A 25,898-nucleotide genomic window follows, 5' to 3' on the forward strand; every position below is an offset into this window, starting at 1 on the left:
TATGCCTTCTCCTGATTGGTTAACATGGCTTCTTGGGCACTGCACCTCATCCACTACTTACGTACTGCGAACCTAAAACAGAAAAAAAACTCTGATAGTTGCAAACAATTCGACACAAGTTTCGTATTTGTATCTTACTTCTAGCCTGAGTTACAAATTTATGTAATCAGGGAAAGACTTTTCGGACACCCTGTATATCTGGAGAGAGGAACAGAGGGCGCTAACACGTTTAACGCGTCGACTGCCGTGTGCCTGGCCTCCCCTGGCAGTGAAACGTCAATCACTGGCTAGCGGAAGTCAACGGGTTAAGTATGAATGTTCGTAAATTTTTTTGTTGTCCTTCATTCCACTAAATTTGTCACCTCCGCAAATGCAAAATTCTGGGTAGATTTAAAACGCCTTTTGTCAAACAACACTCCAATGCTCGTTTAGGTAAGAATGATTTTGTGATGCGAAGTAGCGAGACGATTCAATTTGACGCGACTGAATTTACACTACTGGCCATTAAAATTGCTACGCCCCACGAATATAACGTGCTACAGACGTGACATTTAACCGACTGGAAGAATATGCTGTGGTATGCAAATGATTAGCTTTTCAGAGCGTTCACACAAGGTTGGCGCCGGTGGCGACACCCACAACGTGCTGGCACCAGGAATGTTTCCAACCGATTTCTCATACACAAACAGCAGCTGACCGGCGTTGCCTGGTGAAACGTTGTTGTGATGCCTCTTGTAAGGAATAGAAATGCGTACCAACACGTTTCCGACTTTGATGAAGGTCGGATTGTAGCCTATAGCGATTGCGGTCGATCGTATCGCGACATTGCTGCTCGCGTTGGTCGAGATCCAATGACTGTTAGCAGAATATGGAAGCAGTGGGTTCAGGAGGGTAATACGGAACGCCGTGCTAGATCCCAACGGCCTCGTATCACTAGCAGTCGAGATGACAGGCATGGCTGTAACGGATCGTGCAGTCATGTCTCGATCCCTGAGTCAACAGATGAGGGCGTTTGCAAGACAACAACCATCTGCACGAATAGTTCGACGACGTTTGCAGCAGCACGGACTATCAGCTCGGAGATCAAAACGTCATCTTTTCGGATGAATCCAGGTTCTATTTATAGCATCGTAATGGTCACATCCGTGTTTGGCGACATCGCGGTGAACGCACATTGGAAGCGTGTATTCGTCATCGCCATACTGGCGTATCACCCGGCGTGATGGTATGGGGTACCACTGGTTACACGCCTCGGTCACGTCTTGTTCGCATTGACGGCACTTTGAACAGTGGACGTTACATTTCAGATGTGGTTCTACTCTTCATTCGATCCCTGCAAAACCCTACATTTCAGCACGATAATGCACGTCCGCCTGTTGCAGGTCCTGTACGGCCCTTTCTGGATACAGAAAATGTTTGACTGCTGCCCTGGCCAGCACATTTTTCTGATCTATCACCAACTGAAAACGTCTGGTCAATGGTGGCCGAGCAACTGGCTCGTCACAATATACTAATCACTACTGTTGCTGAACTGTGGTATGGTGTTGAAGCTGCATGGGCAGCTGTACCTGTACACGCCATCCAAGCTCTGTTTCACCCAATGCCCAGGCGTATCAAGGCCGTTATTACGGCCAGAGGTGGTTATTCTGGGTACTGATTTCTCAGGATCAATGCACCCAAATTGCGTGGAAATGTAATCGTGTCAGTTCTAGTATAATATATTTGTCCAATGAAGACCCGTTTATCATCTGCATTTCTTTTTGGTGTAGCAATTTTAATGGCCAGTAGTGTAGTTATAAGTGCGATAACTTCTCGCCAAGAGCTGACTGAAGTGTGACTGAACAAGAACTAGAACATTTCATCGGTAATGGGAATGATAGGCTTGTGCAACACGCCACCACATAAGAGCACGCGAAGTACAGGGTGACAATTATTGAACTATATGGAAAAAAGTAAATTAGTTGCAAACTACGGCGTGCACACACTTTATTCAACATGTAAACGTCACTACAGACATTCGGATTTAAGTTATGACTTGTTTGATACACCTGCCCTGATTTGCGATAGTGTGGCGCAGACGAATAGCGAAGTTCTGAAGTCGTCGGAACATCGATGCAGTCGATGACCTCCTTAATGGCTGTTTTCAGCTCAGCAGTGGTTTTGAGATTATTGCTGTACACCTATTCTTTAATATAGCTTCCCAAAACGAATCCGGAGAATATTGCGACCAATCGAGCTCATGCCTATGGCCTCTGAGTACCTCAGAGCCGGAATGCAGTCTCCAAAGTGCTCTTCCAGGACATCACACTCACTCCTGCTTCGATGGGGTCTTGTCGAAATCAGGGTCACTTTGAGTAATTGGGATGAAATTATCTTCCAAAACTTCACGTACTGTTCGGTAGTCACCGTGCCATCAATAAATATCGCGCCGATTATTCACTGACTGGACATTGCACACCAGTCAGTCACCCGTCGAGGATGAAGAGACTTCTGGATTGCGAAATGCTGATTCCGAGCCCACCAAATGCGCCAATTTTGCTTGTTGATGAACTCATCCATATCCAAGTGGTGGGCTTCGTCGCTAAACCAAACGATACTAATTCCCATCACGCTCCGCGGCCAACCCTTCAGTTTGAACGTCCTAACGCAAACTGTTCAGATGTTATGACGATTTTATTTTCAAAGGCAAGCCTACGTTTCTAGCATTTGTAGACTTGGAGAAAGCGTTTGACAATGTTGATTGGAATACTCTTTCATATTCTGAAGGTGGCAGGGGTAAAATACAGGGAGCGAAAGGCTATTTACAATTTGTACAGAAACCAGATGGCAGCTACAAGAGTCAAGGGGGCATGAAATGGAAGCAGTGGTTGGGAAGGGAGTGAGACAGGGTTGTAGCCTCTCCCCGATGTTATTCAATCTGTATATTTAGCAAGCAGTAAGGGAAACAGAAGAAAAATTCGGAGTGGGTATTCAAATCCATGGAGAAGAAATAAAAACTTTGAGGTTCGCCGATGACATTGCAATTCTGTCAGACAGCAAAGGACTTGGAAGAGCAGTTGAATGGAATGGACAGTGTCTTGAAAGGAGGGTATAAGATGAACATCAACAAAAGCAAAACGAGGATAATGGAATGTAGTCGAATTAAATCGGATGATACTGAGGGAATTAGATTAGGAAATGAGACACTTAAAGTAGTAAAGGAGTTTTGCTATTTGGGGAGCAAAATAACTGATGGTCGAAGTAGAGAGGATATAAAATGTAGACTGGTAATGGCAAGGAAAGCGTTTCTGAAGAAGAGAAATTTGTTAACATCGAGTATAGATTTGTCAGGAAGTCGTTTCTGAAAGTATTTGTATGGAGTGTAGCCATGTATGGAAGTGAAACGTGGACTATAAATAGTTTAGGCAAGAAGAGAATAAAAGCTTTGGAAATGTGATGCTACAGAAGAATGCTGAAGTTTAGATGGGTAGATCACATAACTAATGCGGAGGTATTGAACAGAATTGGGGAGAAATTTGTGGACAACTTGACTAGAAGAAGGGATCGGTTGGTAGGACATATTAAGGCATCAAGGGATCACCAATTTAGTATTGGAGGGCAGCGTGGAGGGTAAAAATCATATAAGGAGACAGATGAATACACTAAACAGATTCATAAGGATGTAGGTTGCAGTAGGTACTGGGAGATGAAGCAGCTGGCACAGGGTAGAGTAGCATCAAACCAGTCTCAGGACTGAAGACAACAACAACATAGTTAAAAATTGTCACCCTGTATTTTGTATAAATGCGTGAAAAGTGACATAATTGACTTGTTTTCTTCTTAGAACACATTTTACTACAGAAAAGTCACCATAGTTTGTATCCAGATGAAAGTGCAATGGTTGTTTCATTAGGCAAATTTTAAAGATGAAGGAAAAATGGGTTCCTTTAGTCAGGGAAATTGTCGCACACGTAGTAACGCTATACAAATCTGTTAAAACGTGCTCAGTTTTGTAGGGTGTTTGTGCATTTTATTCAGTGACCCCTATACTATCTGAGTGGCGAACTCGGCTGTGTGAAGTGAACGTTCCGGCCAAAGATACTCATATTTCATTCCTTGCCTAGTTACAACATGGTTCCCACGAAATTTCGCAAGAAAAAAAATGATTCAAATGGCTCTGAGCACTATGGGACTCAACGTCTGAGGTCATCAGTCCCCTAGAACTTAGAACTACTTAAACCTAACTAACCTAAGGACATCACACACATCCATGCACGAGGCAGGATTCGAACCTGCGACCGTAGCGGTCGCACGGTTCCTGACTGTAGCGCCTAGAACTGCTCGGCCACACCGGCCGGCAAATTTCACAAGAATGCAAAATGAAATTACTTTCTGATTTTGCTCCCACATCATCCTATTCATTGTATATTGATATAAAGTTCAAAGCCATAAATAAGTAAAGAATTCATCACCCACAGACTGGTGGAAATTTTGACGAATTGAAAGATCGCGGCAAATGCAGATGACAATCTGCAGTCACGTCGACGTTCATGCTCTCAGATCAGAAATGTGCATCCAAGCAATAGAGCGATCACTGATTTTATTGAAGACTTAGAATATTCGGCTATCTTTGACTTTTAAATCTTCGGACGAAATGTATTCAAGACTATTGACGTTCACTTATATCGCATTCAGATGCTATTTTCGATTTCTTTTGCGCAATATCCGATATAGATATTGGATAGATCTCTGAATAGTTCCGAAATTAGTTACAAAAATGCTGAAACAATAGACTAATGCAACACAAAACAATCTGCATTTCTTTGAAAGACAAACGAAACATTTTCAAAGCTGTTGGTTATTTGTGAAACTTGAGGAAGCTATTGCGTGCGTCGAAGGATCTTATATTTGTAAAGTAACAGCGTCATTGAAGTGCTGTTCAGATTACTCGGACGAAATTACGTAAGTAAACGCACATTTTTCCAGGCATGTCCTTATATGGGATTTAGACGTTGGTTACTATTCTCATACTAACGGACTTGAATTTACACAATAGAATTTGGGTTTGTTATGTTGACTTTCAGCCTGAAGCACGTATTCAATTTGTGTGACTTGCATATACTGGATATGCGCGCGAGTTACAACAGGACATAAACGGTTACTAAAGGAAAATGTTCCGTAAATATAGAATCTAACATTTTCTCAAATGTTTATATCCAAGTGATATGATTAAGTTCATAAGATCGCACATTGCATTCATCGATAAAGCATTCTTTTCGGGGAAGTCGAAGCATACATACTCTGACGCTGTTGCGTTACATGCGATGATGTCCGATACCGCCCGTCGGCTTTGACCAATGACGTAATGTGTGATGTTATTTTGTTTGTGCCGCAGATTGCTGTCGATGAACGTTAAATGATTTCTATGGATTTCCTCGTTACGCTCGTATATTAAAAATTCGATGTACATTGTTTTGTTTTCGTCTCTTAATTTGTTTTCGGCATCTTTTGTTAATGAAAGTAGTCGTGATTTATAAGTAGACGTGATTTATAAGGTCTTTATTGCCCACGCTGTTCGTAATGGATGAGTCAGTTTTTACTGTGAAAATTCTGCTTCAGAAAATGGGTGACTGTAAATCAACTACAAATTTTTTGCAATCATCGAGCGCCATTGCGGGGAAAGAGAAGGATTTCAGTGTTGCAAGGCCATTTAGATGAATATTGTTGGAGGAAGAGTATTCCTATGGGTTATTGTTTATTTCTTGCATTTGTGAAAGTAGTCAGCAAAATGTGCAGGCCTAATTTCGTTAGTTAGGTGTTGGTGGGTCGTATACTTTTTTCTTGTTCTAAGATGCGTTTTTTATGTTACTGTATTGTGCGAGTGCTACTTTTTTGGTTTCTCTGGAGGCAGGTTTTTGTGTCGTTGTAATATTTTCTAATTATAATGGTGGGCCGAGGGGTATTGCTGTGTCTTTGCCGGAGGGTTTGTGATTGACTCGTGGTTTCATTTTTTTGATTATTTTAAAATTTTGCGTCTGATGGAGGGCGGGAAGAACTGATTTGAGTGGTACCTCATTCGTGTCTGGAGTTTGTGTTTATTATTTTTTCATTAGCTATTCTGGATTTTGCTTCTTTCGTAACAGTTTGACCTTCTAACATTATTACTTCTTATGTTCTTATTTCGTTCTTGTCAGCCTCGATCTTTGACTCCTTTGGAATTTCATATGCGGTATCTTTCTTTTTATGTAGCCACTATTATGTTTTCCTTTTTCATGTTTTTGCTACACTTGTCTTAATTTTACTGTCACTCCTGGTGTATCGATTTCACTGAGTGTTATTTGGAGCTACTGTAGTTGGTGTGACTTTCGTGTAGTATAGTTATCGGTTGCAAGGTTTGGTCTTTTCTGCATTTTATTTCTTTCCATGTGCAGTAATGTTGTAAAGATTTTCATTTTTTTAAAAGTATAGTAGTATTCTGTAGTTCAGTAACAAGATCATTTTTACCACGTTTCTGATATAAGATTTTTGCGCAACAAACAATAATATTGGAATCTGTAATTAGAAATGACCTCCTACATAGGTTGCTTCTAGTTACCGATTCCAACTGTTCGAGAATTCATTATTTAGATCGCTTTTGCAGTACGTGTGGAAAATATAATAGAACAGGCTCTGCTAACGGTATACTCCGGCTTCCACATCGCTGGCAACAGGTTCTACACAACGCTGTTCTATTATATTACATAATATATGCGCTCGTGATTGCTCTCATGTTCTTATTTATTTCAGTCATCTTAAACTTGTTCAAATGAAATTCGCGCGTAAATAATAGTGGCATTAAATGTATTATTTTATGGCATACTACATCCATTTGTTTACGTGTATAATCCGTTCCATTCATAGATTGTCCATTGCAGCATCTTTGCCTTACGTATGACATCATTGGTCAAAGCCAACGGGTGGTATCGGACACTAGAATTTATCTATTTTCTCGGAACTATGTGATGTACTCACTACAAAGATACGTGCTGCGTCTAGTACTGGGAAACTTACTTGATTATGCTATAGGGAGCGAACTCTCAAAACATTGGTTAGGATGCTTTTGGTAACCAGTTTTTTCACATAATGAAAATCATTCGAACACCGGACGCAACGATTAGAAACAAGTTTCAAGTCACCAGATCATTTTGTCCCCGTTTTCCTAGGTAACTTTTTGCAGATAATGTGTTTTCTTTACATCGGACATAGCATGTTTTCCCCATCCTTAGGTTAAGTAGTGTGTAAGCTTAGGGACTGATGACCTTAGCAGTTAAGTCCCTTAAGATTTCACACACATTTGAACATTTCTGAACATGTAATGGATCTTAACGAGTCATTGTAAACAGCTGCATCTGGCATTAAATGTCGAAACTGTTCATTCAACTTCCATTGAGTTCAGATCCTGAGATCCTGGGTATGCTCCTGAACCTTTTAGTTGGTTGTTTAAATGAAGTCTTCAAAAGTTGCTTGCATAGTAAATCGTTTTTCCCTGGATTTTCTTGCTGGACGTAACATGGCAAGAACCTAGGGAGTCATTACACAACTAAAAGTTTTCAAGGCCATACTCGGCTGCAGAACGAAAGTTCATTCTGGATACAATCCACTAGGCTACGGCTAAGCCGTTTTCCTGCCATAATTTTTTTTCCAGGAGTGCTATCGGTAGTCCTGCGTGTTGTGCAGGAGATCAGGTGTGTGCAGTTTGGAAGGTAGAAGAGTTGCTGGCGGAGGTGAGGATGGGTCGTGAGTCACACCTAGGTAGCTCAGTCGGTACAGCACTTGCCCGCGAAACGAGAAGGTACCAGGTGTTTTAATCTGAGAGTGAGTTTCAAATCGGCACTTTCTCCGCTGCAGAGTAAAAATTCATTCTGTTTATAAAACTAATTTCGTCGGACAGAGACGGTATGGTACTGATATTTCTTTACACACTTCGCGGCTACATAGCAGAAGCTATTTTGTAGCTACAGAAACAGTCTCCAAGAAACAGAATACTGTCAAGACCAACCTAGCACAAAGCTCATTTTGCGATTGTGTAAGCAGCTCAGTAGGTTTCTGTGCAAACAGCACACTGCCATACGGAACTTCTCAAGAACAAAACTGGTGTTCATGAAACGTATACCACCACATACGATCAATATAAATCACATTTTAGAGCCGAGCGTGTGACATCTACTGCTGCGCGAGGTTAACGAACACCAGATACACATTTTGCTCACTGCTGTCAACCCACAAAGTAAAGATTTTATATACATTCCTCGCTACAATATTGTCAAATCATTCTTAGATACCTGCATGATAATTTTGACACTTCCCAGAATTAGTTACTATAAAAAAATAGTATTATGAAATTGAGGATGAACAGGACAAGATAAATATAAATCACTTTTCACTATTATCCAAACGAACTTTATGCTGTTTCATCCTTTAAATAAGGATAATTTTGTTTCGGGGATCAAGTTTTCAGTCACGTTTTCATGTATGATACAGAAACCTCCTGACAGATTAAAACTGCATATTGCTCAGGGCAGTGGACCAAAACCTTTGCTTTTCAGTCAAATTCTCTACCGGTGTGATAGAGAGAACGAGAAAAAACAATTACTAACGCATGCTCATTCGATAGCCCTCAAAGTGCAGATAGCCTGAATGAGATTTTCACTCTGTAGCGGAGTGTGCGCTGATATGAAACTTCCTGGCAGATTAAAACTGTGTGCCGGACCGAGACTCGAACTCGGGACATATGCCTTTCGCGGGCAAGTGCTCTACCAAGTGAGCTACCCAAGCACGACTCACGCCCCGTCCTCAGCTTTACTTCTGCCAATATCTCGTCTCCTACCTTCCAAACTTTACAGAAGCTCTCCTGCGAACCTTGCAGAACTAGTCTCGATCCGGCACACAGTTTTAATCTGCCAGGAAGTTGGAGATAGCCTGTTCGAATTCTAAAAGTGAAAAAAAATTTTTCATGGCTACCATTTGTTGTGAAAGACTAGGAGACACGAGGATCTGAACCACTGATGACCTTACGTTAGGTCGTAAATGCTCTTAAATGTCGGAGAGAGAACAAATCACACCGTCAGTGACTCTCTGGCCATATCTTAAGGTACTCCTGAAGCATATTAGTGAGTAGGCTACGTGCCAGAACCTAGTTTCATGTTTTCCCTTCCCTCGGTCGTCGTCATTTTGACTCGGAACGCAGTGAGCAATTACCCACACTGATGCTTCACATGACTCCCGCAACTATGCTAACAAGATGTCATTGTACGTGAAGAAAGAAAATCTAACTATGCAGCTAAGCCTAGACCTCATGACCTACATGACAACAATGCCCATACGACATGGTAAATCCTTTGTTTCGCCTTTTTACAGTGTTAGTTACGTGATAGTAATTCATAATATTCAATAGAAATAAGTAAACACTGCAGGAATATATATTTCAGATACGTTTTTGTAAGCACACATTTGCGAAATTGTACTACCGGCGATGACTAAAATATTGAACAGATTTTGTCACACATCGGAACACTTCTAGGTATGAGATGCCAAGGGCTCAGGTATAAAAGATACGCAAAACTGACACAAAAATAAGATTGTTTAACAGTTAACCTGAAGAGATACGTGAATTCTCCAACCTTTGTATTCCTATCATCTATTTACGAGAAGCAGCATTTTCCTGGGCTGACAACCGTAAACGCACAATATTCCAGCAGGTTATTTCTGCATTGCAGCACCATAAGGAAACTACTACTACTACTACTACTATCGAACAGACGTCTGTGTGCACAGTTGCTGCCTACACGGCTCGCTCATGTTCAGCATTGGAATCTTTGCTGGTACTTTCCCTAGTTACTTAGAATCTCGAAGGTCAGCATGCTGCTGCTGAAGCAAATATCCAATTTCACCGAGGACTTAGGATATTTACTGATGCTGACTTACGAGGAGCAAATGAAACCTTTGTTATACATCATACTAAAACGACTGTGTAATAGCTGACACTAACAATAGGATAAAGTTTTGGTTTTACTTTGTCTTATAAGGAAGTTTGTATTATTTTTAATGTATTTTGTACAAAGAATGAATCGTAGGATATGAGGACAGACCCTCGAAATATATTGATAAATTTATTGAAACACTCATTACATATCTACATTTACATCCATACTCTGCAAGCCACCTGACGGTGTGTGACGGAGGGTACCTTGAGTACCTCTATCGGTTCTCCCTTCTATTCCACTCTCGTATTGTTCGTGGAAAAAGATTGTCGGTATGCCTCTGTGTGGTCTCTAATATCTCTGATTTTATTCTCATGGTCTCTTCGCGAGATATACGTAGGAGAGAGCAATATACTGCTTGACTCCTCGGTGAAGGTATGTTCTTGAAACTTCAACAAAAGCCTGTACCGAGCTACTGAGCGTCTTTCCTGCAGAGTCTTCCACTGGAGTTTAGCTACCATCTCCGTAACGCTTTCGCGATTACTAAATGATCCTGTAACGAAGCGCGCTGCTCTCCGTTGGATCGTCTCTCTCTCTTCTATCAACCCTATCTGGTACGGATCCCACACTGCTGAGCAGTATTCAAGCAGTGGGTGAACAAGCGTACTGTCACCTACTTCCTATGTTTTCGTATTGCATTTCCTTAGGATTCTTCCAATGAATCCCAGTCTGGCATCTGCTTTACCGACGACCAACCTTACTTGATCATTCCATTTTAAATCACTCCTAATGCCTACTCTCATATAATTTGTGGAATTAACTGCTTCCAGTTGCTGACCTGCTACAATGTAGCTAAATGATAAGGGATCTTCCTTTCTAAGTATTCGCAGCACGTTACACTTGTCCACATTGAGATTAAATTGCCATTCCCTGCACCATGCGTCAATTCGCTGCAGATCCTCCTGCATTTCAGTAAAATTTTCCATTGTTACAACCTCTCGATATGCCACAGCTTCATCGGCAAAAAGCCTCAGTGAACTTCCGATGTCATCCACAAGGTCATTTATGTATATTGTGAATAGCAACGGTCCTACGACACTCCCCTGCGGCACACCTGACATCGCTCTTACTTCGGGAGACTTCTCTCCATTGAGAATGACATGCTGTGTTCTGTTATCTAGGAACTCTTCAATCCAATCACACAGTTGGTCTGATAGTCCATATTCTGTTACTTTGTTCATTAACCACTGTGGTAACTGTATCGAACGCCTTGCGGAAGTCAAGAAACACTGCATCTACCTGGGAACCCGTGTCTATGGCCCTCTGAGTCTCGTTTATCTATTTTGCATACCAGATATCGAAATGAGTCTCTCTTAAAGGTTCTCTTTCTCAGATGTAACATTTAGTCCTCCAGCATGTCCACTTGTGTCGCTTCCTTTTTATTGATGCACATAACTAAACCTACAGCTAGCACATGTTCCATTACAGTTAGTACATAACCTAATATTTATTTATTTTCAGCGAACACTGCTGCCTCATCAATCTTTTGTATTGTACTAAATTTTGTACTTGACAAACAAGACTTCTACTTCCCTGTTTCCATTTCAGTGTAAAAATGAAAACCAGTGGTGACAATGACCATCCTTTCATCAGTTTCCTCGGTTTCGATTTTTTGTCTTACTCTGTTGGTACAAATTATTTTAAAAGTTTGCTCTGAAGAAAGTGGATCTCCAGATATCTCTGTTCACGATACCACAATGACTGAGAAGGAAAACAAGAAAACCATTTTAATTCATCACTCTCCCCCCCCCCCCATTATAAAACAACTGCCCATATTTTATAGCGTCAAAATAAGGTCCGAAATAAGCGCTTTCGAAATGCAGATGAAGTCTTATCTACTCCATATACACAACACACAACCGTTTCATAGTAGTTTATACAAGACAGCTGTGTGTGGTGCTGCAGTAGCGATGAAACAGTGTTCCGTGATTCATTGTCTTGAACTCTGATAGCGGAACTATCGTTTCCTGCGGAAAAACAGAGGAAAAAGTGTGAAATTTAAGTCAAATGGCTATCAAATCTGGGGTGCAACACAGCTCCAAACAGTAATAGTTTATCAGAATTACAAATTCTGCAATCTGACAACCTGAAGATGATTGCCTTTGGTCAGTCTTAGCCTGTTAAAGAGATATCCTAACAGGCAATTTGAGGATATTGGCGGATTTCCCACATTCATCTAGTCGAAAGTCTTTAAAGACTTACTCAAGGATTTGCCTTTGACCATTTCAACCCTCTTTCAACATGTTACAGTTTGGAGACTTCTAATCATCGTTATCCGTCGATAGTTTTTATATTTATTTTTTTCTCTGCATGCTTTCGTGTGTTTAGTCCATTCACTTTTATTCTTCTTTTGTAGTGCCATCAGTTCCACTGTAATTGACCACCTCTTCTCAGTTATTTCACAAAGGCTAATGTGGCACTGCTCCCTTTTTTATTATGGCATCAATGATTTCTGTGGAATTAAAGTAGTGAACTGGAAGAGTCCTAAATAACAATTGACTAATAGTGTATAAATTGCTCTAACAATTAACGTCCAACTTTCTACTATGCATATATCGCAATTTTAGGCACAAATGTTTAACATCTGTCTTATTTTCAGCTTGATCTAGAGATGGCACCAAAATATAAGTTAACTTACTTCCCTATAATGGCTCTGGGTGAGCCAATTCGTTTTCTTCTATCATATGGCAAAGCTGAATTTGAAGATGAAAGATGTGAGAACGAGAAATGGCCATCTGTGAAAGAATGTAAGTAAAAACACTTGTTTAAGCATATGGGATTAATAAATTTAATCCCTGATCTCATATAAAATTAGCAAAATAATTGCTCTCCAAAACAGTAAAACTTTGTATGAGACATTTTGTGCACTAAAAATAGTAAAGTGAGATGATATTGGGTAGGTGATACTGAAAAACAAAGAAAAAACCTGTTGTGTAAAAATGTAGTTTATGTAATATTGAAATCTGTTTCGGTGAGTTATTCTAATAGTGAGAAACAAGTAGTTGTAACTATTTAAAAATGTAGTTACAACCACATTTTCTTTTGTAACATGTACAAAGTCAATTTCTGTAAAAGGAGGGTACACATTGCAATATCTAATTTTTTTGTCCAGGATTTTGACATTTTTAAACTCTTTTGGCTTTAGTTAGGATTTCTGTAGGGTTCTGATACAGAGAAAGCTATTTAAACTTAGTGAGAATGTACTTAATTCGTTAAATAAATTAGAGGCTGCTGGCATTATCTGTAACCTGTCAAAAGCCTTTGACTGTGTGAGCCACAGCATTCTCTCAAGTAAATTATATTATAATGATGTCACCGACAATGCTGCAAAAGGGTTAAAGTCTTAGCTATCTAACAGGAAACAAAGGGCGTCATTGGGAAACACCTGTGCAGTAAGCAGTCAGTCTTAATCTGACTGGGAATTAATTATGTGTGATGGTCTTCAAGGTTCCATCTTCGGTCCATTGGTTTTTCATGTACATTAATGACCTCTCATCTACTACATTGCCAGATGTTAAGTTTGTTTTGTTTGCAGATGATACAAATATTTCAGAGTAGCAAGTCAAATACAGATTTAGAAATAACTTCTAATCAAATTTTGAATGACATTGAGTGGTTTTAAGCTAATTCACTGTCATTAAACTTTAAGACCCACTAAATGCAGGTCATGTTAAATTTCTGGGATTACAACTTGGTAATAAATTCAGTTGGGAAGGGCATACCACAGAATTGCTTAAGTGCCTAAACAAGTCTGTATTTGCCATTAGAATGTCAGATGTAGGAGACATAAATATAGAAAAACTTTGCTTATTTTCATTATATTATGTCATATGGGATCATGTTCGGGGACAACTCACCAAACTGAGCAAACATTTTTAGGTTGCAAAAGTGTGTGATGAGAATCATTTGTGGTGTAAATTCAAGATCATGTAGAAACCTGTCCAAGGAACTTTGTATTCTAACTGCTGCTTCTCATTATATTTTTTCCCTAATGAAATTTGTTGCAAGTAATACATCTTTATTTCCAACAGATAGCTCAAGACATATTATCAATACCAGGAATAAGAACAATCTACATACATACCTAAAATCACTTACCTTGGTCCAAAAAGGGTCCAATATTCAGGAACACACATTTTCAATAAATTTCCCATTAAAAGCTTGGTTTCAGATAAAACATAGTTTAAACAGAGTTTGAAAGAGTTTTGATAGTTTTCCTGGCTCTTTACTATTTGCTTTGTTTTATCATTACTCGCGTAACAACTAATATATGAGATAAAATACGTTGCTACGAAAAGAGCCCTGAAATACCTTTTAGTGATGCTGTGCTGTGACTTTCTTTGAATCATTAATTTTCAACAAAACAAAATAGATTATCTTCTTATTGTTCTGGATCTGGCTTTCTATTAAAGGAACATTTTTTCGTTACTGTAACTTGCCGTAAAGTTCAACATATCTTCCTTACTTTATAGTTATTGAAAGGGATAGTGAAAATTACTTCATTATCAATACTGATGTTACAGTACACAATGATTGTTCAACATCAAAATTTTGCAGTGGATTTTTGTTAACAGTAAAACATCAATAAGTACCATGACTAACACGAGAACATGAGACTATTGTCATAGAAAAAGATGTTTTTACTATTAGGTTTGCCAGACCAGAACTATGCACAGCAAGATTTCTTTTATGTCATGGAGGTAAATTATCTTTTTGCACTGTTAAAATTATTTTATCAGCAGCCCGTGTCAACCTGTAAAACACATAATAAAATCTGCTGCTCTGCTGTGCAATTCCGGAAGCTGAAAGAAATAATTTTGTTCACTATTACCTGCCCGCTTCTTTGTGGTATGATTGATTTCATTTAATGCAGTTTGAATGTGCCACGGCAGCGGCTCGTTCGTTCGTAGCGCAGCTCTGCACCACGAATAATATTTAAATAACTGAAAGTTTATTAAATGGATGGGATAAAATACCAGGCAAGCTTATTACAAATCATAATGCAAGGTTTCACTAAGTAACTCATTCAAAACATTTAAACAAATCAAGTTATTACACACCTTTCCCAAGCGATGTCTAATGGCGTCCCTCTCACAATCTTGACAAAAGAATGCTACGCAAGCGTACAATATAACGTCACAGGCTCTTCCTACTCACGTAACTACAAGAAGACTACAGAGAAATTAATGTTCGTTCTGTATTATTTATACTAGGCACATATTCTCATCTTTGTTTGATATTTAATAAGTATCGTCTGTGGCGGTTTCAGTACTTGCCGACACAGATATTACCTAAAATAAATAAAAAAGTACATAATTTTATACAAGAACAAAACATGACACACACAATGCTTTATCTTTATTACATAATGTCTTTTGCTAAGAGACGTTACAATAGGCAACTCCTCCTACTCCATGGATGAATATCTTAACAGGGACTGTTAAGCCAGCTTAAGTAAAAATATTTTAGATTTCAGTTTTGACAGCAGTTGGTCACAACACTCAAGATTAGGTATTTTGTGTATGATAAATTTATTAATAGTGCATAACAATGTTTCATTCTGACAGCATGTTAATTCTGTAAATATTAGCTGTTCCAGTTTACTGCATTGTATTCACCTATTTTGACAGTCTCCTGACAAGTGATCAGGGTAGTGAGTATTACATACAAATATTTTATGTTTCTGTGTTGTACTTTCGGACATATTCCACACACACGAGAATCATCGCATTTTTGGGTCTATGGAAGGAAAGCTGATTCTAATCTAGTCTCTTTTGTACATATATTTTTCAGGTGTGCAATAATTTTGACTTATTGTCTCACATCAGGTTTGAATTCCACTGTTCACACTCAAAAGTTTTATGTTTCATTACTAAATATTCAATAATATTAAAGAAAAATTTTTCTACAGTATTTGGGTGAAAGTGCCATACTCGGACACAGTTTTGATCTATAGAAAGCAAGAGTGCTTTCTTGTATCTGTTAAGATTGCAAAAGAAAGCTCTATCTTTCATACGGTAGAGATTTTGCTAACATTTTTTTCCTTTTAACTAGCAATGCCCTTCGGGCAGGTTCCAGTTCTTGAAATTGATGGGAAGAGGACATGGCAGTCTCTTGCTATATGCCGTTACTTAGGCAAGCAGATGGGCTTGGCTGGTGCTAATGATTGGGAAGATCTCCAGATTGATATGGCTATTGATACAGTAACAGACCTAAGACTGAGTAAGTTATGTTTCTTTACACTGAAGCCATTTGTTTTTGTATTTACATTTACATATGTAAGAAGGCTCCTGCCTGAAATACAAACACCAAAATGAGTAAATACAGTCAATTGTGCACCATTCAGTGGAGATTGTGTGTGATGGATAGATGCAAACAAGATGCCAAACACCATAGTTCAACCTCTGAAGTATCACACTTTAAATTGTCTAAAGACATAAATTTGCCCAGCAAAAATGACACTATGCAGTAATATGTGATTTTAAAGAAACATTTGAGCTGTGACTGAGATGATGATCAGTGAGTATGTTCTCCATTGTAAAAATAAATTGATACTCATTTTTCTAGTTTCATATTTTTAAGATAAAAATAACCAAGTATCTGCCAAAATTAATTTTATTTGATGTTGGTTTATTTCTGTAGAAATAGCAAATTATTCATATGAGACTGATGAAGCTGTGAAGGAGAAGAAAAAAGAACCCCTCTTCAATGAAACTCTACCATTTTTATTGCCAAGACTTGATAATCTCGTGAAGGAAAATGGAGGTTATCTGGCAAATGGCAAGGTGAGCTGAACAATATTGAAATTTGTGGAGTAGTGATACTGATTAAAGTGTGGTAATCTTAAAAATAGTAGTTATCTGCAGGTGCATTCAGACAGAGATGGTTGTCAACAATAACTCAGTCACATGCAGTTAAATTGCGAAGTCACAAAAACTGAAAAAGAAATCTATAACATATATGAAATTGTATAATACTTTCATCTGCATTCAGATCAAGAAACAGTAGTTCGCAATTTTAATACTACATAAAAAAAGTAATTTAACAAACTGAACTAAGGCTTTTACTATACTAAGGAGGGTATTTAGTATTTGTGACTAACTAGCTGTTGCACACATTGTTTTACAGAATTGCAAGAATTTTTCAAAATCATGATTTAAATTGCTAGGAATTATTAAGTTGATAAATTCTTTTGAAAGAATGTTGGGTAATATGTTGTACTTCATAGACTTGTTTCACAACTGACCACACGATTTTGATATAAGATATGTTATGCTGCAGTGTTAATGTGAAATCTTTGCTTTCAGCTCTCATGGGCAGATCTGTATTTCATAGCTATATTGGACTACCTGAACTTTATGGTTGGATTTGATCTAACAAAAGATCATTCAAACCTTGCTGCACTCAAGAATAAAGTACATGAAATACCGGCTATTAAAGAGTGGGTTGACAAGAGACCAAAATCTGACATGTGAATTCAGTCTGTTTTATTTAAAAGATATCTGTTCCTTGTTTATAATACTGAATTATTTGTTCATTAAATTTTTCTAGAATGTCTTATTAAAACTGTGATAAACACTTTTGTATTTGCAAAAAAAGTACAATAAAGTTTCTTACCAAATTGAATATCTTTTGTTCCTGGAAATGTTTCATATGTGTGAATTATGTTCAAAAGCTATGTGGAAACAGATCTGTACACTCACAAGCCACTGTCTTGACAGACTGAAAGATGATAAATAAGATTCATGACAATATCTGTTACTTCTTATCCTCCTGTTCTCAATGTTAATGAAGATCTTCAGAAAATTTATATGTAATCGTAATGACTCCCAGAGCAGCAGAAGTCTGCCAACCTTACTTTAGAGAAAATCAATTATTTTTGTATATAGTTAAGTTTTTTGTATTGGTAGTTTGTCTGCAGCTAATGAATGTGTGTACATAAGACAGTGAAATACAATGAATCATTAAAGTATGAAGAAATGTTAAAATCTGTTGTTGTGTGCTGTTTTGGAAGTCAATGCATTACAGGTTGTGCAGCTTCACAATAAGAGTGCCCAAGTTAGCAAGACAAACAGTATTTACACTTACATATGTTTAAAATACTGTGAATAATACATTTATATATTTTATCTTAATCCCAGGCTATTTTTTGAATTAGCAAGTTTCTCTTATCATGTCTCATATTTCTGCATCAGTTCTTCAAAGTATCAATGACGAAATGAAATGAGCGTTTGGTGTTATTGGCCGGGACTCCCCTTACTGGGCAGGTCTAGCCGCCTTGGAGGAGGTCTTATTACATTTGACCCCACATTGGGCGACCTGTGTGCTGGATGGGGATGAAATGATTATTAAAACCCAACACCCAGTCTCTGAGTGCAGAAAATCCCCAAACCAGCCACAAATGGAACCTGGGACCCTTAGGACGGCAGTCTGTAATGCTGACCATTCAGCTATTGGGGTGGACTAAAGTATCAATAATGAGGACCTGCTGCGTCCTGATGGCATTTGACTTAGCTTTTACTGGTATGTCATCTTCATATTTGAGCAATCTAGCATTAAAACTCCATTTCTGTTGGAACGGAAATATATTTGTGAGAAGACATATTGAGTACCAATCTGTCACACGAATCTTACATTACTTTCGATTTTATGTTTTCACTTTTCCTAATTATTTGCCAGGACAGGTTCTTTCACACTGGAGTTGGTTCTGGAATCTTTATTCATGGAGTGCTCCACATCAAAAACACAGCACTTTCCTGGATTATCTTAACACACTGATTAGGTTTGTAGACAGTATCTTGCTTTCTTTCAGCTCTATATGGGGAAAATCAGTCACAAGGCAAGTGTAAGTGCCATTATTTCATGGACATGGGCTACATGGGCTGCTGTCAATAAAAATGGTCCAACATGGGATACATACATTGATACCTATAATTCAGTGTCAAAGGGTAGATTTGTGCTGTTCTGGAATTAATGACTTTACTTGGTGTAAAGTGCTCCAGAAAAATAAGTGTAATGTATTTAAAATCATTCCAGAGCAGGAAGTGAAACACTGTGCTCTCTTCTATGGGTTGATGCTCTACAACTGTTGACTTACACACATGGGGAAATAGTGATGTCTAAGATAAATTTAGACAGCTGAACTCACTAATTCTTCCATTTAGTCAAATTGCCTTTGGAAACTTCCGAAAAGTACCTTTCCACTTAGCTTGCTCTGCCACTACTTTACTTACCTCTTGGCATGATACAACTGCAACAGTTCATAATGCTAGTCAGGGAACAACTTGCTGTGATCTCCCAATAAGCATCACTTTAAACAAACCAACAACACTACAAAGGTTTATGTAAGTTAACAAATTGCAATTACCATCATTTTCAGTTTTTGTGTAGTCAATGTAATATTTTAAAACAGTGAAAATTAATTTTGCAAATTGAAGTAATTCTAGAATATTTATTCATTAATTAGAAACTGCAAGTAAAAATAAAATTATAATAGTTGGTTTTCTGGCTATAGAAGTGTCTCAGCAGTACCTTCGAAAGCAAATCTAGAAAGACTTGTAAAATTCTGAAAATGTCTCGGGTTTTCAGCCGGGTAGTCGTCCAAAAGGTGCTATATTTCGGCAAGCCGACTTCTTCCCTTCTTCAGGCGTTCTTGTTGTCTGTCTGATGTCTGATGAAATGCCGACTTTATATAATCTCCACCCCTCTCCCGCAGCCTCCGTCTGGGCGCTTCCGAGCGGTCGGTGGTGGGGGAAGGGCGGCGTCCTACGACAAATCATGGGCTTGCGGAAATCGAGCGGATGTCCGTGTAGACTGTCGTTGTGTTTTAATCATACTCTAAGCTTGAGCCTAGGGTTTGCTTAACTGGAAACTGCTGTCTTTTTAGTTCGTCATGCAGCCAGATCTCCACTGCCTCTTTGAGGAGACAACCCCAGAAGGTATTTGATTGCTGTAACATCGTAGTTCTTGTCATGTCCATGTGAGAGGCGCTTCCCCCACCACCCAGCGCCACCCTCCACCCCCCCCCCCTCCACCGCCGCCGGCCGTGGACCGCTCAGAAGCGCCCTGAAGGAAACTGCGGGAGAGGGTTGGAGATTATACAAAGTCGGCATCCATCAGACACCAAGAACGCCTGAAGATGGGAAGAAGTTGGCTTGCCGAAATATTGCAGCTTTTGGACGACGCTACGCGGCTGAACACCCGAAAAATTTTCAAGATTTCTCTACGCCGGGAAAACCTCAAATCACATTAGTAAAATTTTGCTTTGAATATGACAAATTGAGCTTAATAGTACTATGCTTCTAAGAAACATGAAGACAGATACACACTGTAACTTCCTGTGTACTTAAACAATACATGCCTTCAATGGTATCAGCGATATGGAGGTTTCTACGTTTTTCTCACTCCTCGCCAGACTTAGTCTCAGACAACAGAATCGTTCATTGGCCTTACCTCTCTAACGCACCTGAATACCGTAAATCTGCATAGTAATTCGCCGCACAATTCGTGGATGTGTCAAGACCTAGTTTACACTATGGCTGTGCGGGTAGCCGACAATGTTTTAAGTTTGTGGTGCGATATCGTCTGATATACTTTTTGTAAGTCAGTTGTTCACTTAGAGTTTTAGCATCCCACACTTAATTTGCATCCATGGAATACTGGATGAATGGTTTACGACATTACACTACTACACTGCTTAATCTGACTCTAATTTAGATGTAGTTATTCCACACAGTCGCGGTCCTTAAACTTAGCCAGCATGGCAACAATGAATTCAGAAAAAGGTTTTTCCTACAGAAACTGCGAGACACATTGTAATTTATTCGAGAAATGACAGCCGTGTAGGTTAGGCGGAAACGTTAATTTTCCAATGCTCTATTGCTTACTATGCACCAATTATTCAGGCAGCAAAATTCCAAATATCTAGTGAACGATGGTACTTTATCTCCAGTTCTGAAAGTCCGTTGATTGTCGCTGGGTTGCCAAACACTTTCAGACAACATTTATATAGTCTATAACTTTCAAAGATAACACACGTAACGGCATGCTTCCGTTAGTCATTGTCTTGTGATGCGGCTAAAAATGTCAAATACTTGTTTCGAAGTGAAATGTCTATTGATTCAAATAACAAATTGGCAGTACTTTAATAACAGTGGTAGCAATAGTGCAGCAAACTGATTACTTGACTGTAACATATAGAACCTGTGTAATGACTAATTTCAGTTGTGTAGCAGCTGGTAATTTCCCTTTGCAGTTAACTGCAAATGTATTTACGATGAGAATTCTGTGTCTGCTCAGTACTAATGAGATAGGTGCTTTGCATACTGGATGGAGCAAATAGCCAGGTGTCTCCATTAAAACGTTGTTCCATTATCTGCTTGTTCTTGATGGAAACTTGGTGAGGCAGTATGCTAGCAAGGTGTTCGTAGCCACACAGCAGTGCACAGCTTGTGGAGCAGAACGATACAGGCAGAGCCGCTGCTCGTAACAAAGGAAGACAGCACCACACTAACTCCATTTAAGCAGTCAGAGGTATATTAACTAATGTCGTGCAAAGACGCTGAGACCGTGTGATGCCGCCTCATTCTCTGAAAACCTGTAACCATTCTGATTATACAATTGTCAGTCATCTACTAACGATGGTTACAATATAACTGCTGTTGGTTTGCCAAGAAACGTGAAAACCGGCTTGTAGATGAGAATTTATATTTTCAGTGTGCCTCGCTTCTTGCGTCTGATCTTAATAAATTCCCGGCAGTTTCACACTAACGGGCCCTTTTGGCTATGATATTATACGTATGGGAATTGTCTAAGCGTAATTGCTGGACAACTCGACTGCTGTGAGTAGTCCTCCATCCCAGGATGAGTATGACTCCGAAAGCGACGTTAATTTGATGTGTAGTCCATCTCTTGTCGACTTATTGAAAGGTGCCCGAATGATCTGAAAACTGTGTTGCCGCATGCATGAATTCCGTAAAGTGTTGTGGCAACTGTGAGTCAGTGCTAAAAGCACACATTTGCAAAAATGCTCACTGCAGTAAAGGGGGAGGAGGGGTTGCAGAACTCTCGATCTTTACATGCCCCAATACAATAATGAGTACACTAACACAAGGTTTATTCACAAGAAAAACTCGATGTCCGCAAACACGTAAACAAAAATTTGTGAGCCGTAATTATGCATGAAAGAAAAGAAATTCTTGAGTTTTATGTTTCCGATCAGGACTGCAATTAGTATCTGGTATCATATTGTGCTTGATGACCCTAAAATGTTTATTTTCTCACTTCATACTGAAACGTGCTGTGATACGAGAGAAGGAAAGGAATTGTATGCTTCTCAAAATGGCTCTGAGCACTATGGGACTCAACATCTTAGGTCATAAGTCCCCTAGAACTTAGAACTACTTAAACCTAACTAACCTAAGGACATCACACACACCCGTGCCCGAGGCAGGATTCGAACCTGCGACCGTAGCAGTCCTCCGGTTCCGGACTGCAGCGCCAGAACCGCACGGCCACCGCGGCCGGCTGTATGCTTCTCAGAAAAGCTGTCTACTTGCGTACTATTATCGAGTGCAGAAAAGCCGTTTAGTTTGTTTTGTGTGTGGGGGTAGGAAGAGAGTCGTGTCACTGGTTAATATTATGAAGACGTTAATATTCTGATGACTAATGACATGATACTGGTTCCACATGAGACTTCAGATTTGGTAAGAGATTCACTTTGGCTAGGTGAAGAATGTGCAGATAGTGTGTTGGCACACTGCGATCACAGCCAAGACGATGTGTTCCAGTTTGTATCTTAGCGTGTGCTGAAGTGTCAATTCTATCAGTCAACATAAACACAGTGGGCACTGTTTATGGCTGCACTTGTCACGAGTCACGATGTTCAGAGCACACTGTCTTTTCTAAGTATATTACAGATGTAAGACACTCTCCACGAATTTAATAATGCAATGTGCAGGATATGTTTGGGAGGGTAAATATTAATTTTGTTTCCGACGCATTAAAACAGTCCACAGTGATATTTAACACAATTTTTATTGTTGCTCGTCTTTTAATATCGCTCTCTCTCTCTCTCTCTCTCTCTCTCTCTCTCTCTCTCTCTCTCTCTCTCTCTCTCACACACACACACACACACACACACACACACACACACACACACACACACACAGAGCAGTTGTGTCCAGCGAGAGACATGTCCAACGTCTGCTCGACAACAGACATTTCTTTCCTCAGTTGCCGTCAACTAGGGAAGATTCAGTTTCCTGGCGGTACACGAACTGCATGATGGAAGCTGGAAGATAATACAGTTTAAGACGATGATCTGATATAAAGCAACGCTTGACTGATTATTACAGCGACTGCATGGCTTTTAGGAAAGCGTGTACTTCTTGTAGCCAACCCATCCACCATCACTGCTAAGGTTTTCTCCAAATCGTCTTGGAACTGATTCAAATAACTACCTTGAAAGTGATTCTTGATGGTTTATTTTTCACCGCGTGTTTTCCATATCCTCTCAAAAGTCGCTTTTTTTAAAAGAACGTATTTGTAATTTACACACTGCATTAAAGTTTTTTTAGTGTTGAAGAATTCAGGCTCAGTCAAAGCTGAGAGGTCATGAATTTTGATGAGTCTTAGGTGTGTTGTGGAGGAACTTGTCCTGAATACCTGTCTAGCAGCGTTTCATCCACCAGCTTCTAGTTGAAGTAGTTAGCATACCGTCTATACTAGTTCCGTGATCTCTGTGTTAAGCAACTGAGAGAAGTGCAGCGGCTACAGTTCGAGGTTATCATGCAGATGGTACAGGTTCAAATCCTGCCCATGTACTTTTTTCCAATTTAATCTTTACTGATTATCATTAAATAATATGTCATGCAAAATTATTAAATGTTTCAAATGGCTCTGAGCACTATGGGACTTAACATCTATGGTCATCAGTCGCAAAATTATTAAAAAATAGTCATTTTAGACGTAGTAATTTCGTTAATAAAACAATCATTACAGCAAAATTTCTTCAGATGTGTACTTCGTTTGTTACGGAATCTTATTAGTCACTATCGGTTGCTGTACTAGTACAGAATTAGTGATGTGATTTATCGCAGAAGCAACTGAAACACAAATTCGTAGAGTATCACGCACATTTAATGAAAGGTATTGCCTTCAAGGCGCAGAGATTTTTGAGAAGTGATATCGGGAAGAAGTTCATTTAAATTCCATAAATTGTTATTACTTACTGCGAAAGCATGGGCACTAAACTGGGACAGAATTGAAGGTTGTATTTTTATGGAATCTTCCCTCGAAACAATTTCTCTGTTAGTCTATAGGAAGTTGGTGGATTTTGAATTCTTTTTGTGAATCTCGTAACTTGCCTGCAAAAATAAATACCACAGGTTTGGCAAAGTGGAGTAGCTGTTCGAGGCATAATTTTTATAGTGAAAGTGCCTGCTTTCCTTTCATCTACAAAGATTTGATCTGAAAGTGGTGATCAGTCTGCCCTCCACATAAATCAAGCGAACATTATCCAAATATTTCGAATTGTAAATACATGCCACGTAAATAATACATGCTTGAAGTACATTTCTGGTACAAGTTTTATTAAAGAAATACTATGGCAAAAACCACTATTTTGGAATAATTTTGCATTTCATATACTGTTTAATGATTTTCTGTATGATGAAACTGAAAATAAAAGGACATTGACAGGACTTGAAGCCATACCATCTGCATGATGACCATGAACTATAGCCACTGCTTTACTCTCACTACCTTTCAACAAAGCTCGCGTTACTGGTGTAGGAGGTACGCAAAAACTTTAAAATCGGTTTCCTCGGAAACTAGGAGCCGTTGGATGGAAAGCCGCTAGCCATGTTCTCAGAATAGGTGCCTCTACAATATACGTAAGACTTATCAAAATTTCTGATTTACAGGTCTAATGGTCTCCTTGTGAGATACAGAAACCACTGGACAGTTCGAACTTCTGCATTTGTAACAATGCTGCCCAAATAAATCCCATTAATGGCATAACAGGCAGCAACCGCATAAGGGAAGTTGAGGAGTATGACTAATGACACCACTGTAAAAATTCTCATACATTACGTTTATGCAACGCTAATACCAGAATGAACATTGAATACCTGTCTCAGTGGTGCGAATATACACAGTGCCAGATCTGCAGACGACGTAACACCAACAATAATAAAAACAATAATCATAATCACAATAAAGGGATTATTGGAAAAAAGTGGACGCAATACAGTCTATATATGATTGGAAAATGAGTAGTTATGAGGAAATCTACAAAAATATAGACAAAATATCAGACATAATGGCAAAACGAGGATTAACCTTTGTTGGACATATCTACCAAATGAATATGAACAGGCTAAGGAAACAAATATTCCTTTACTTCTAGAAGAATAAATGAACATTAGCATGGATTAAGAAGTAAGCAAAGAACTAGAAACAAACAACACCAAAGAACTGGAACTAATGGAAATAAACATTTTTAAGAATAAAAGATTAAATTTAAAAGGCTTTCAAAGCAGAAGAAATAAGAAATTGGGAACAACACGGACAGAAGAAGGAAAAGAAAACATGGGAGAAAATGATGGGATACTTGAAAAAATTAGAAACAACAACAAAGTAAGAAGGGAACTGACGTTGTTACGCGATCCTAGTTGATAACTACAAAAATTGTAATAATAATAAATGATTATTTGAGAACTAAGAATAAACTTTTATGTTATTTGCTGTCTGTACCTGCAGGAAATAGACGTCACCTTGAGGATACAGTATCTTAACGCTGGCATTCTCCAGAACATTAACATAGGCTTCTGTGTTGAGAATAGCCTCAACCTACCACAGGGGTCCTGTTCCCCAAGTTAAGATATAGCCCCAAACGGC

General features: G+C 38.9%; 1 protein-coding gene across 1 annotated transcript in view; it reads left to right on the top strand.

The window, feature by feature from the left end:
• LOC124775558 (glutathione S-transferase-like) overlaps positions 1–17,624 on the top strand; it is a 28,752-nt gene extending 11,128 nt beyond the window's left edge. Inside the window, exons 2-5 of the mRNA XM_047250388.1 lie at positions 12,598–12,745; positions 16,053–16,220; positions 16,641–16,783; positions 17,306–17,624. Of these exons, the coding sequence (XP_047106344.1) occupies positions 12,610–12,745; positions 16,053–16,220; positions 16,641–16,783; positions 17,306–17,473 (615 nt within the window). The 5' untranslated portion in view covers positions 12,598–12,609 and the 3' untranslated portion in view covers positions 17,474–17,624. The remainder of the gene's footprint in view (positions 1–12,597; positions 12,746–16,052; positions 16,221–16,640; positions 16,784–17,305) is intronic.
• Positions 17,625–25,898: the final 8,274 nt, after the last annotated feature.

This window comes from Schistocerca piceifrons, chromosome 2 (assembly GCF_021461385.2).
Source record: "Schistocerca piceifrons isolate TAMUIC-IGC-003096 chromosome 2, iqSchPice1.1, whole genome shotgun sequence".
Taxonomy (NCBI): domain Eukaryota; kingdom Metazoa; phylum Arthropoda; class Insecta; order Orthoptera; family Acrididae; genus Schistocerca; species Schistocerca piceifrons.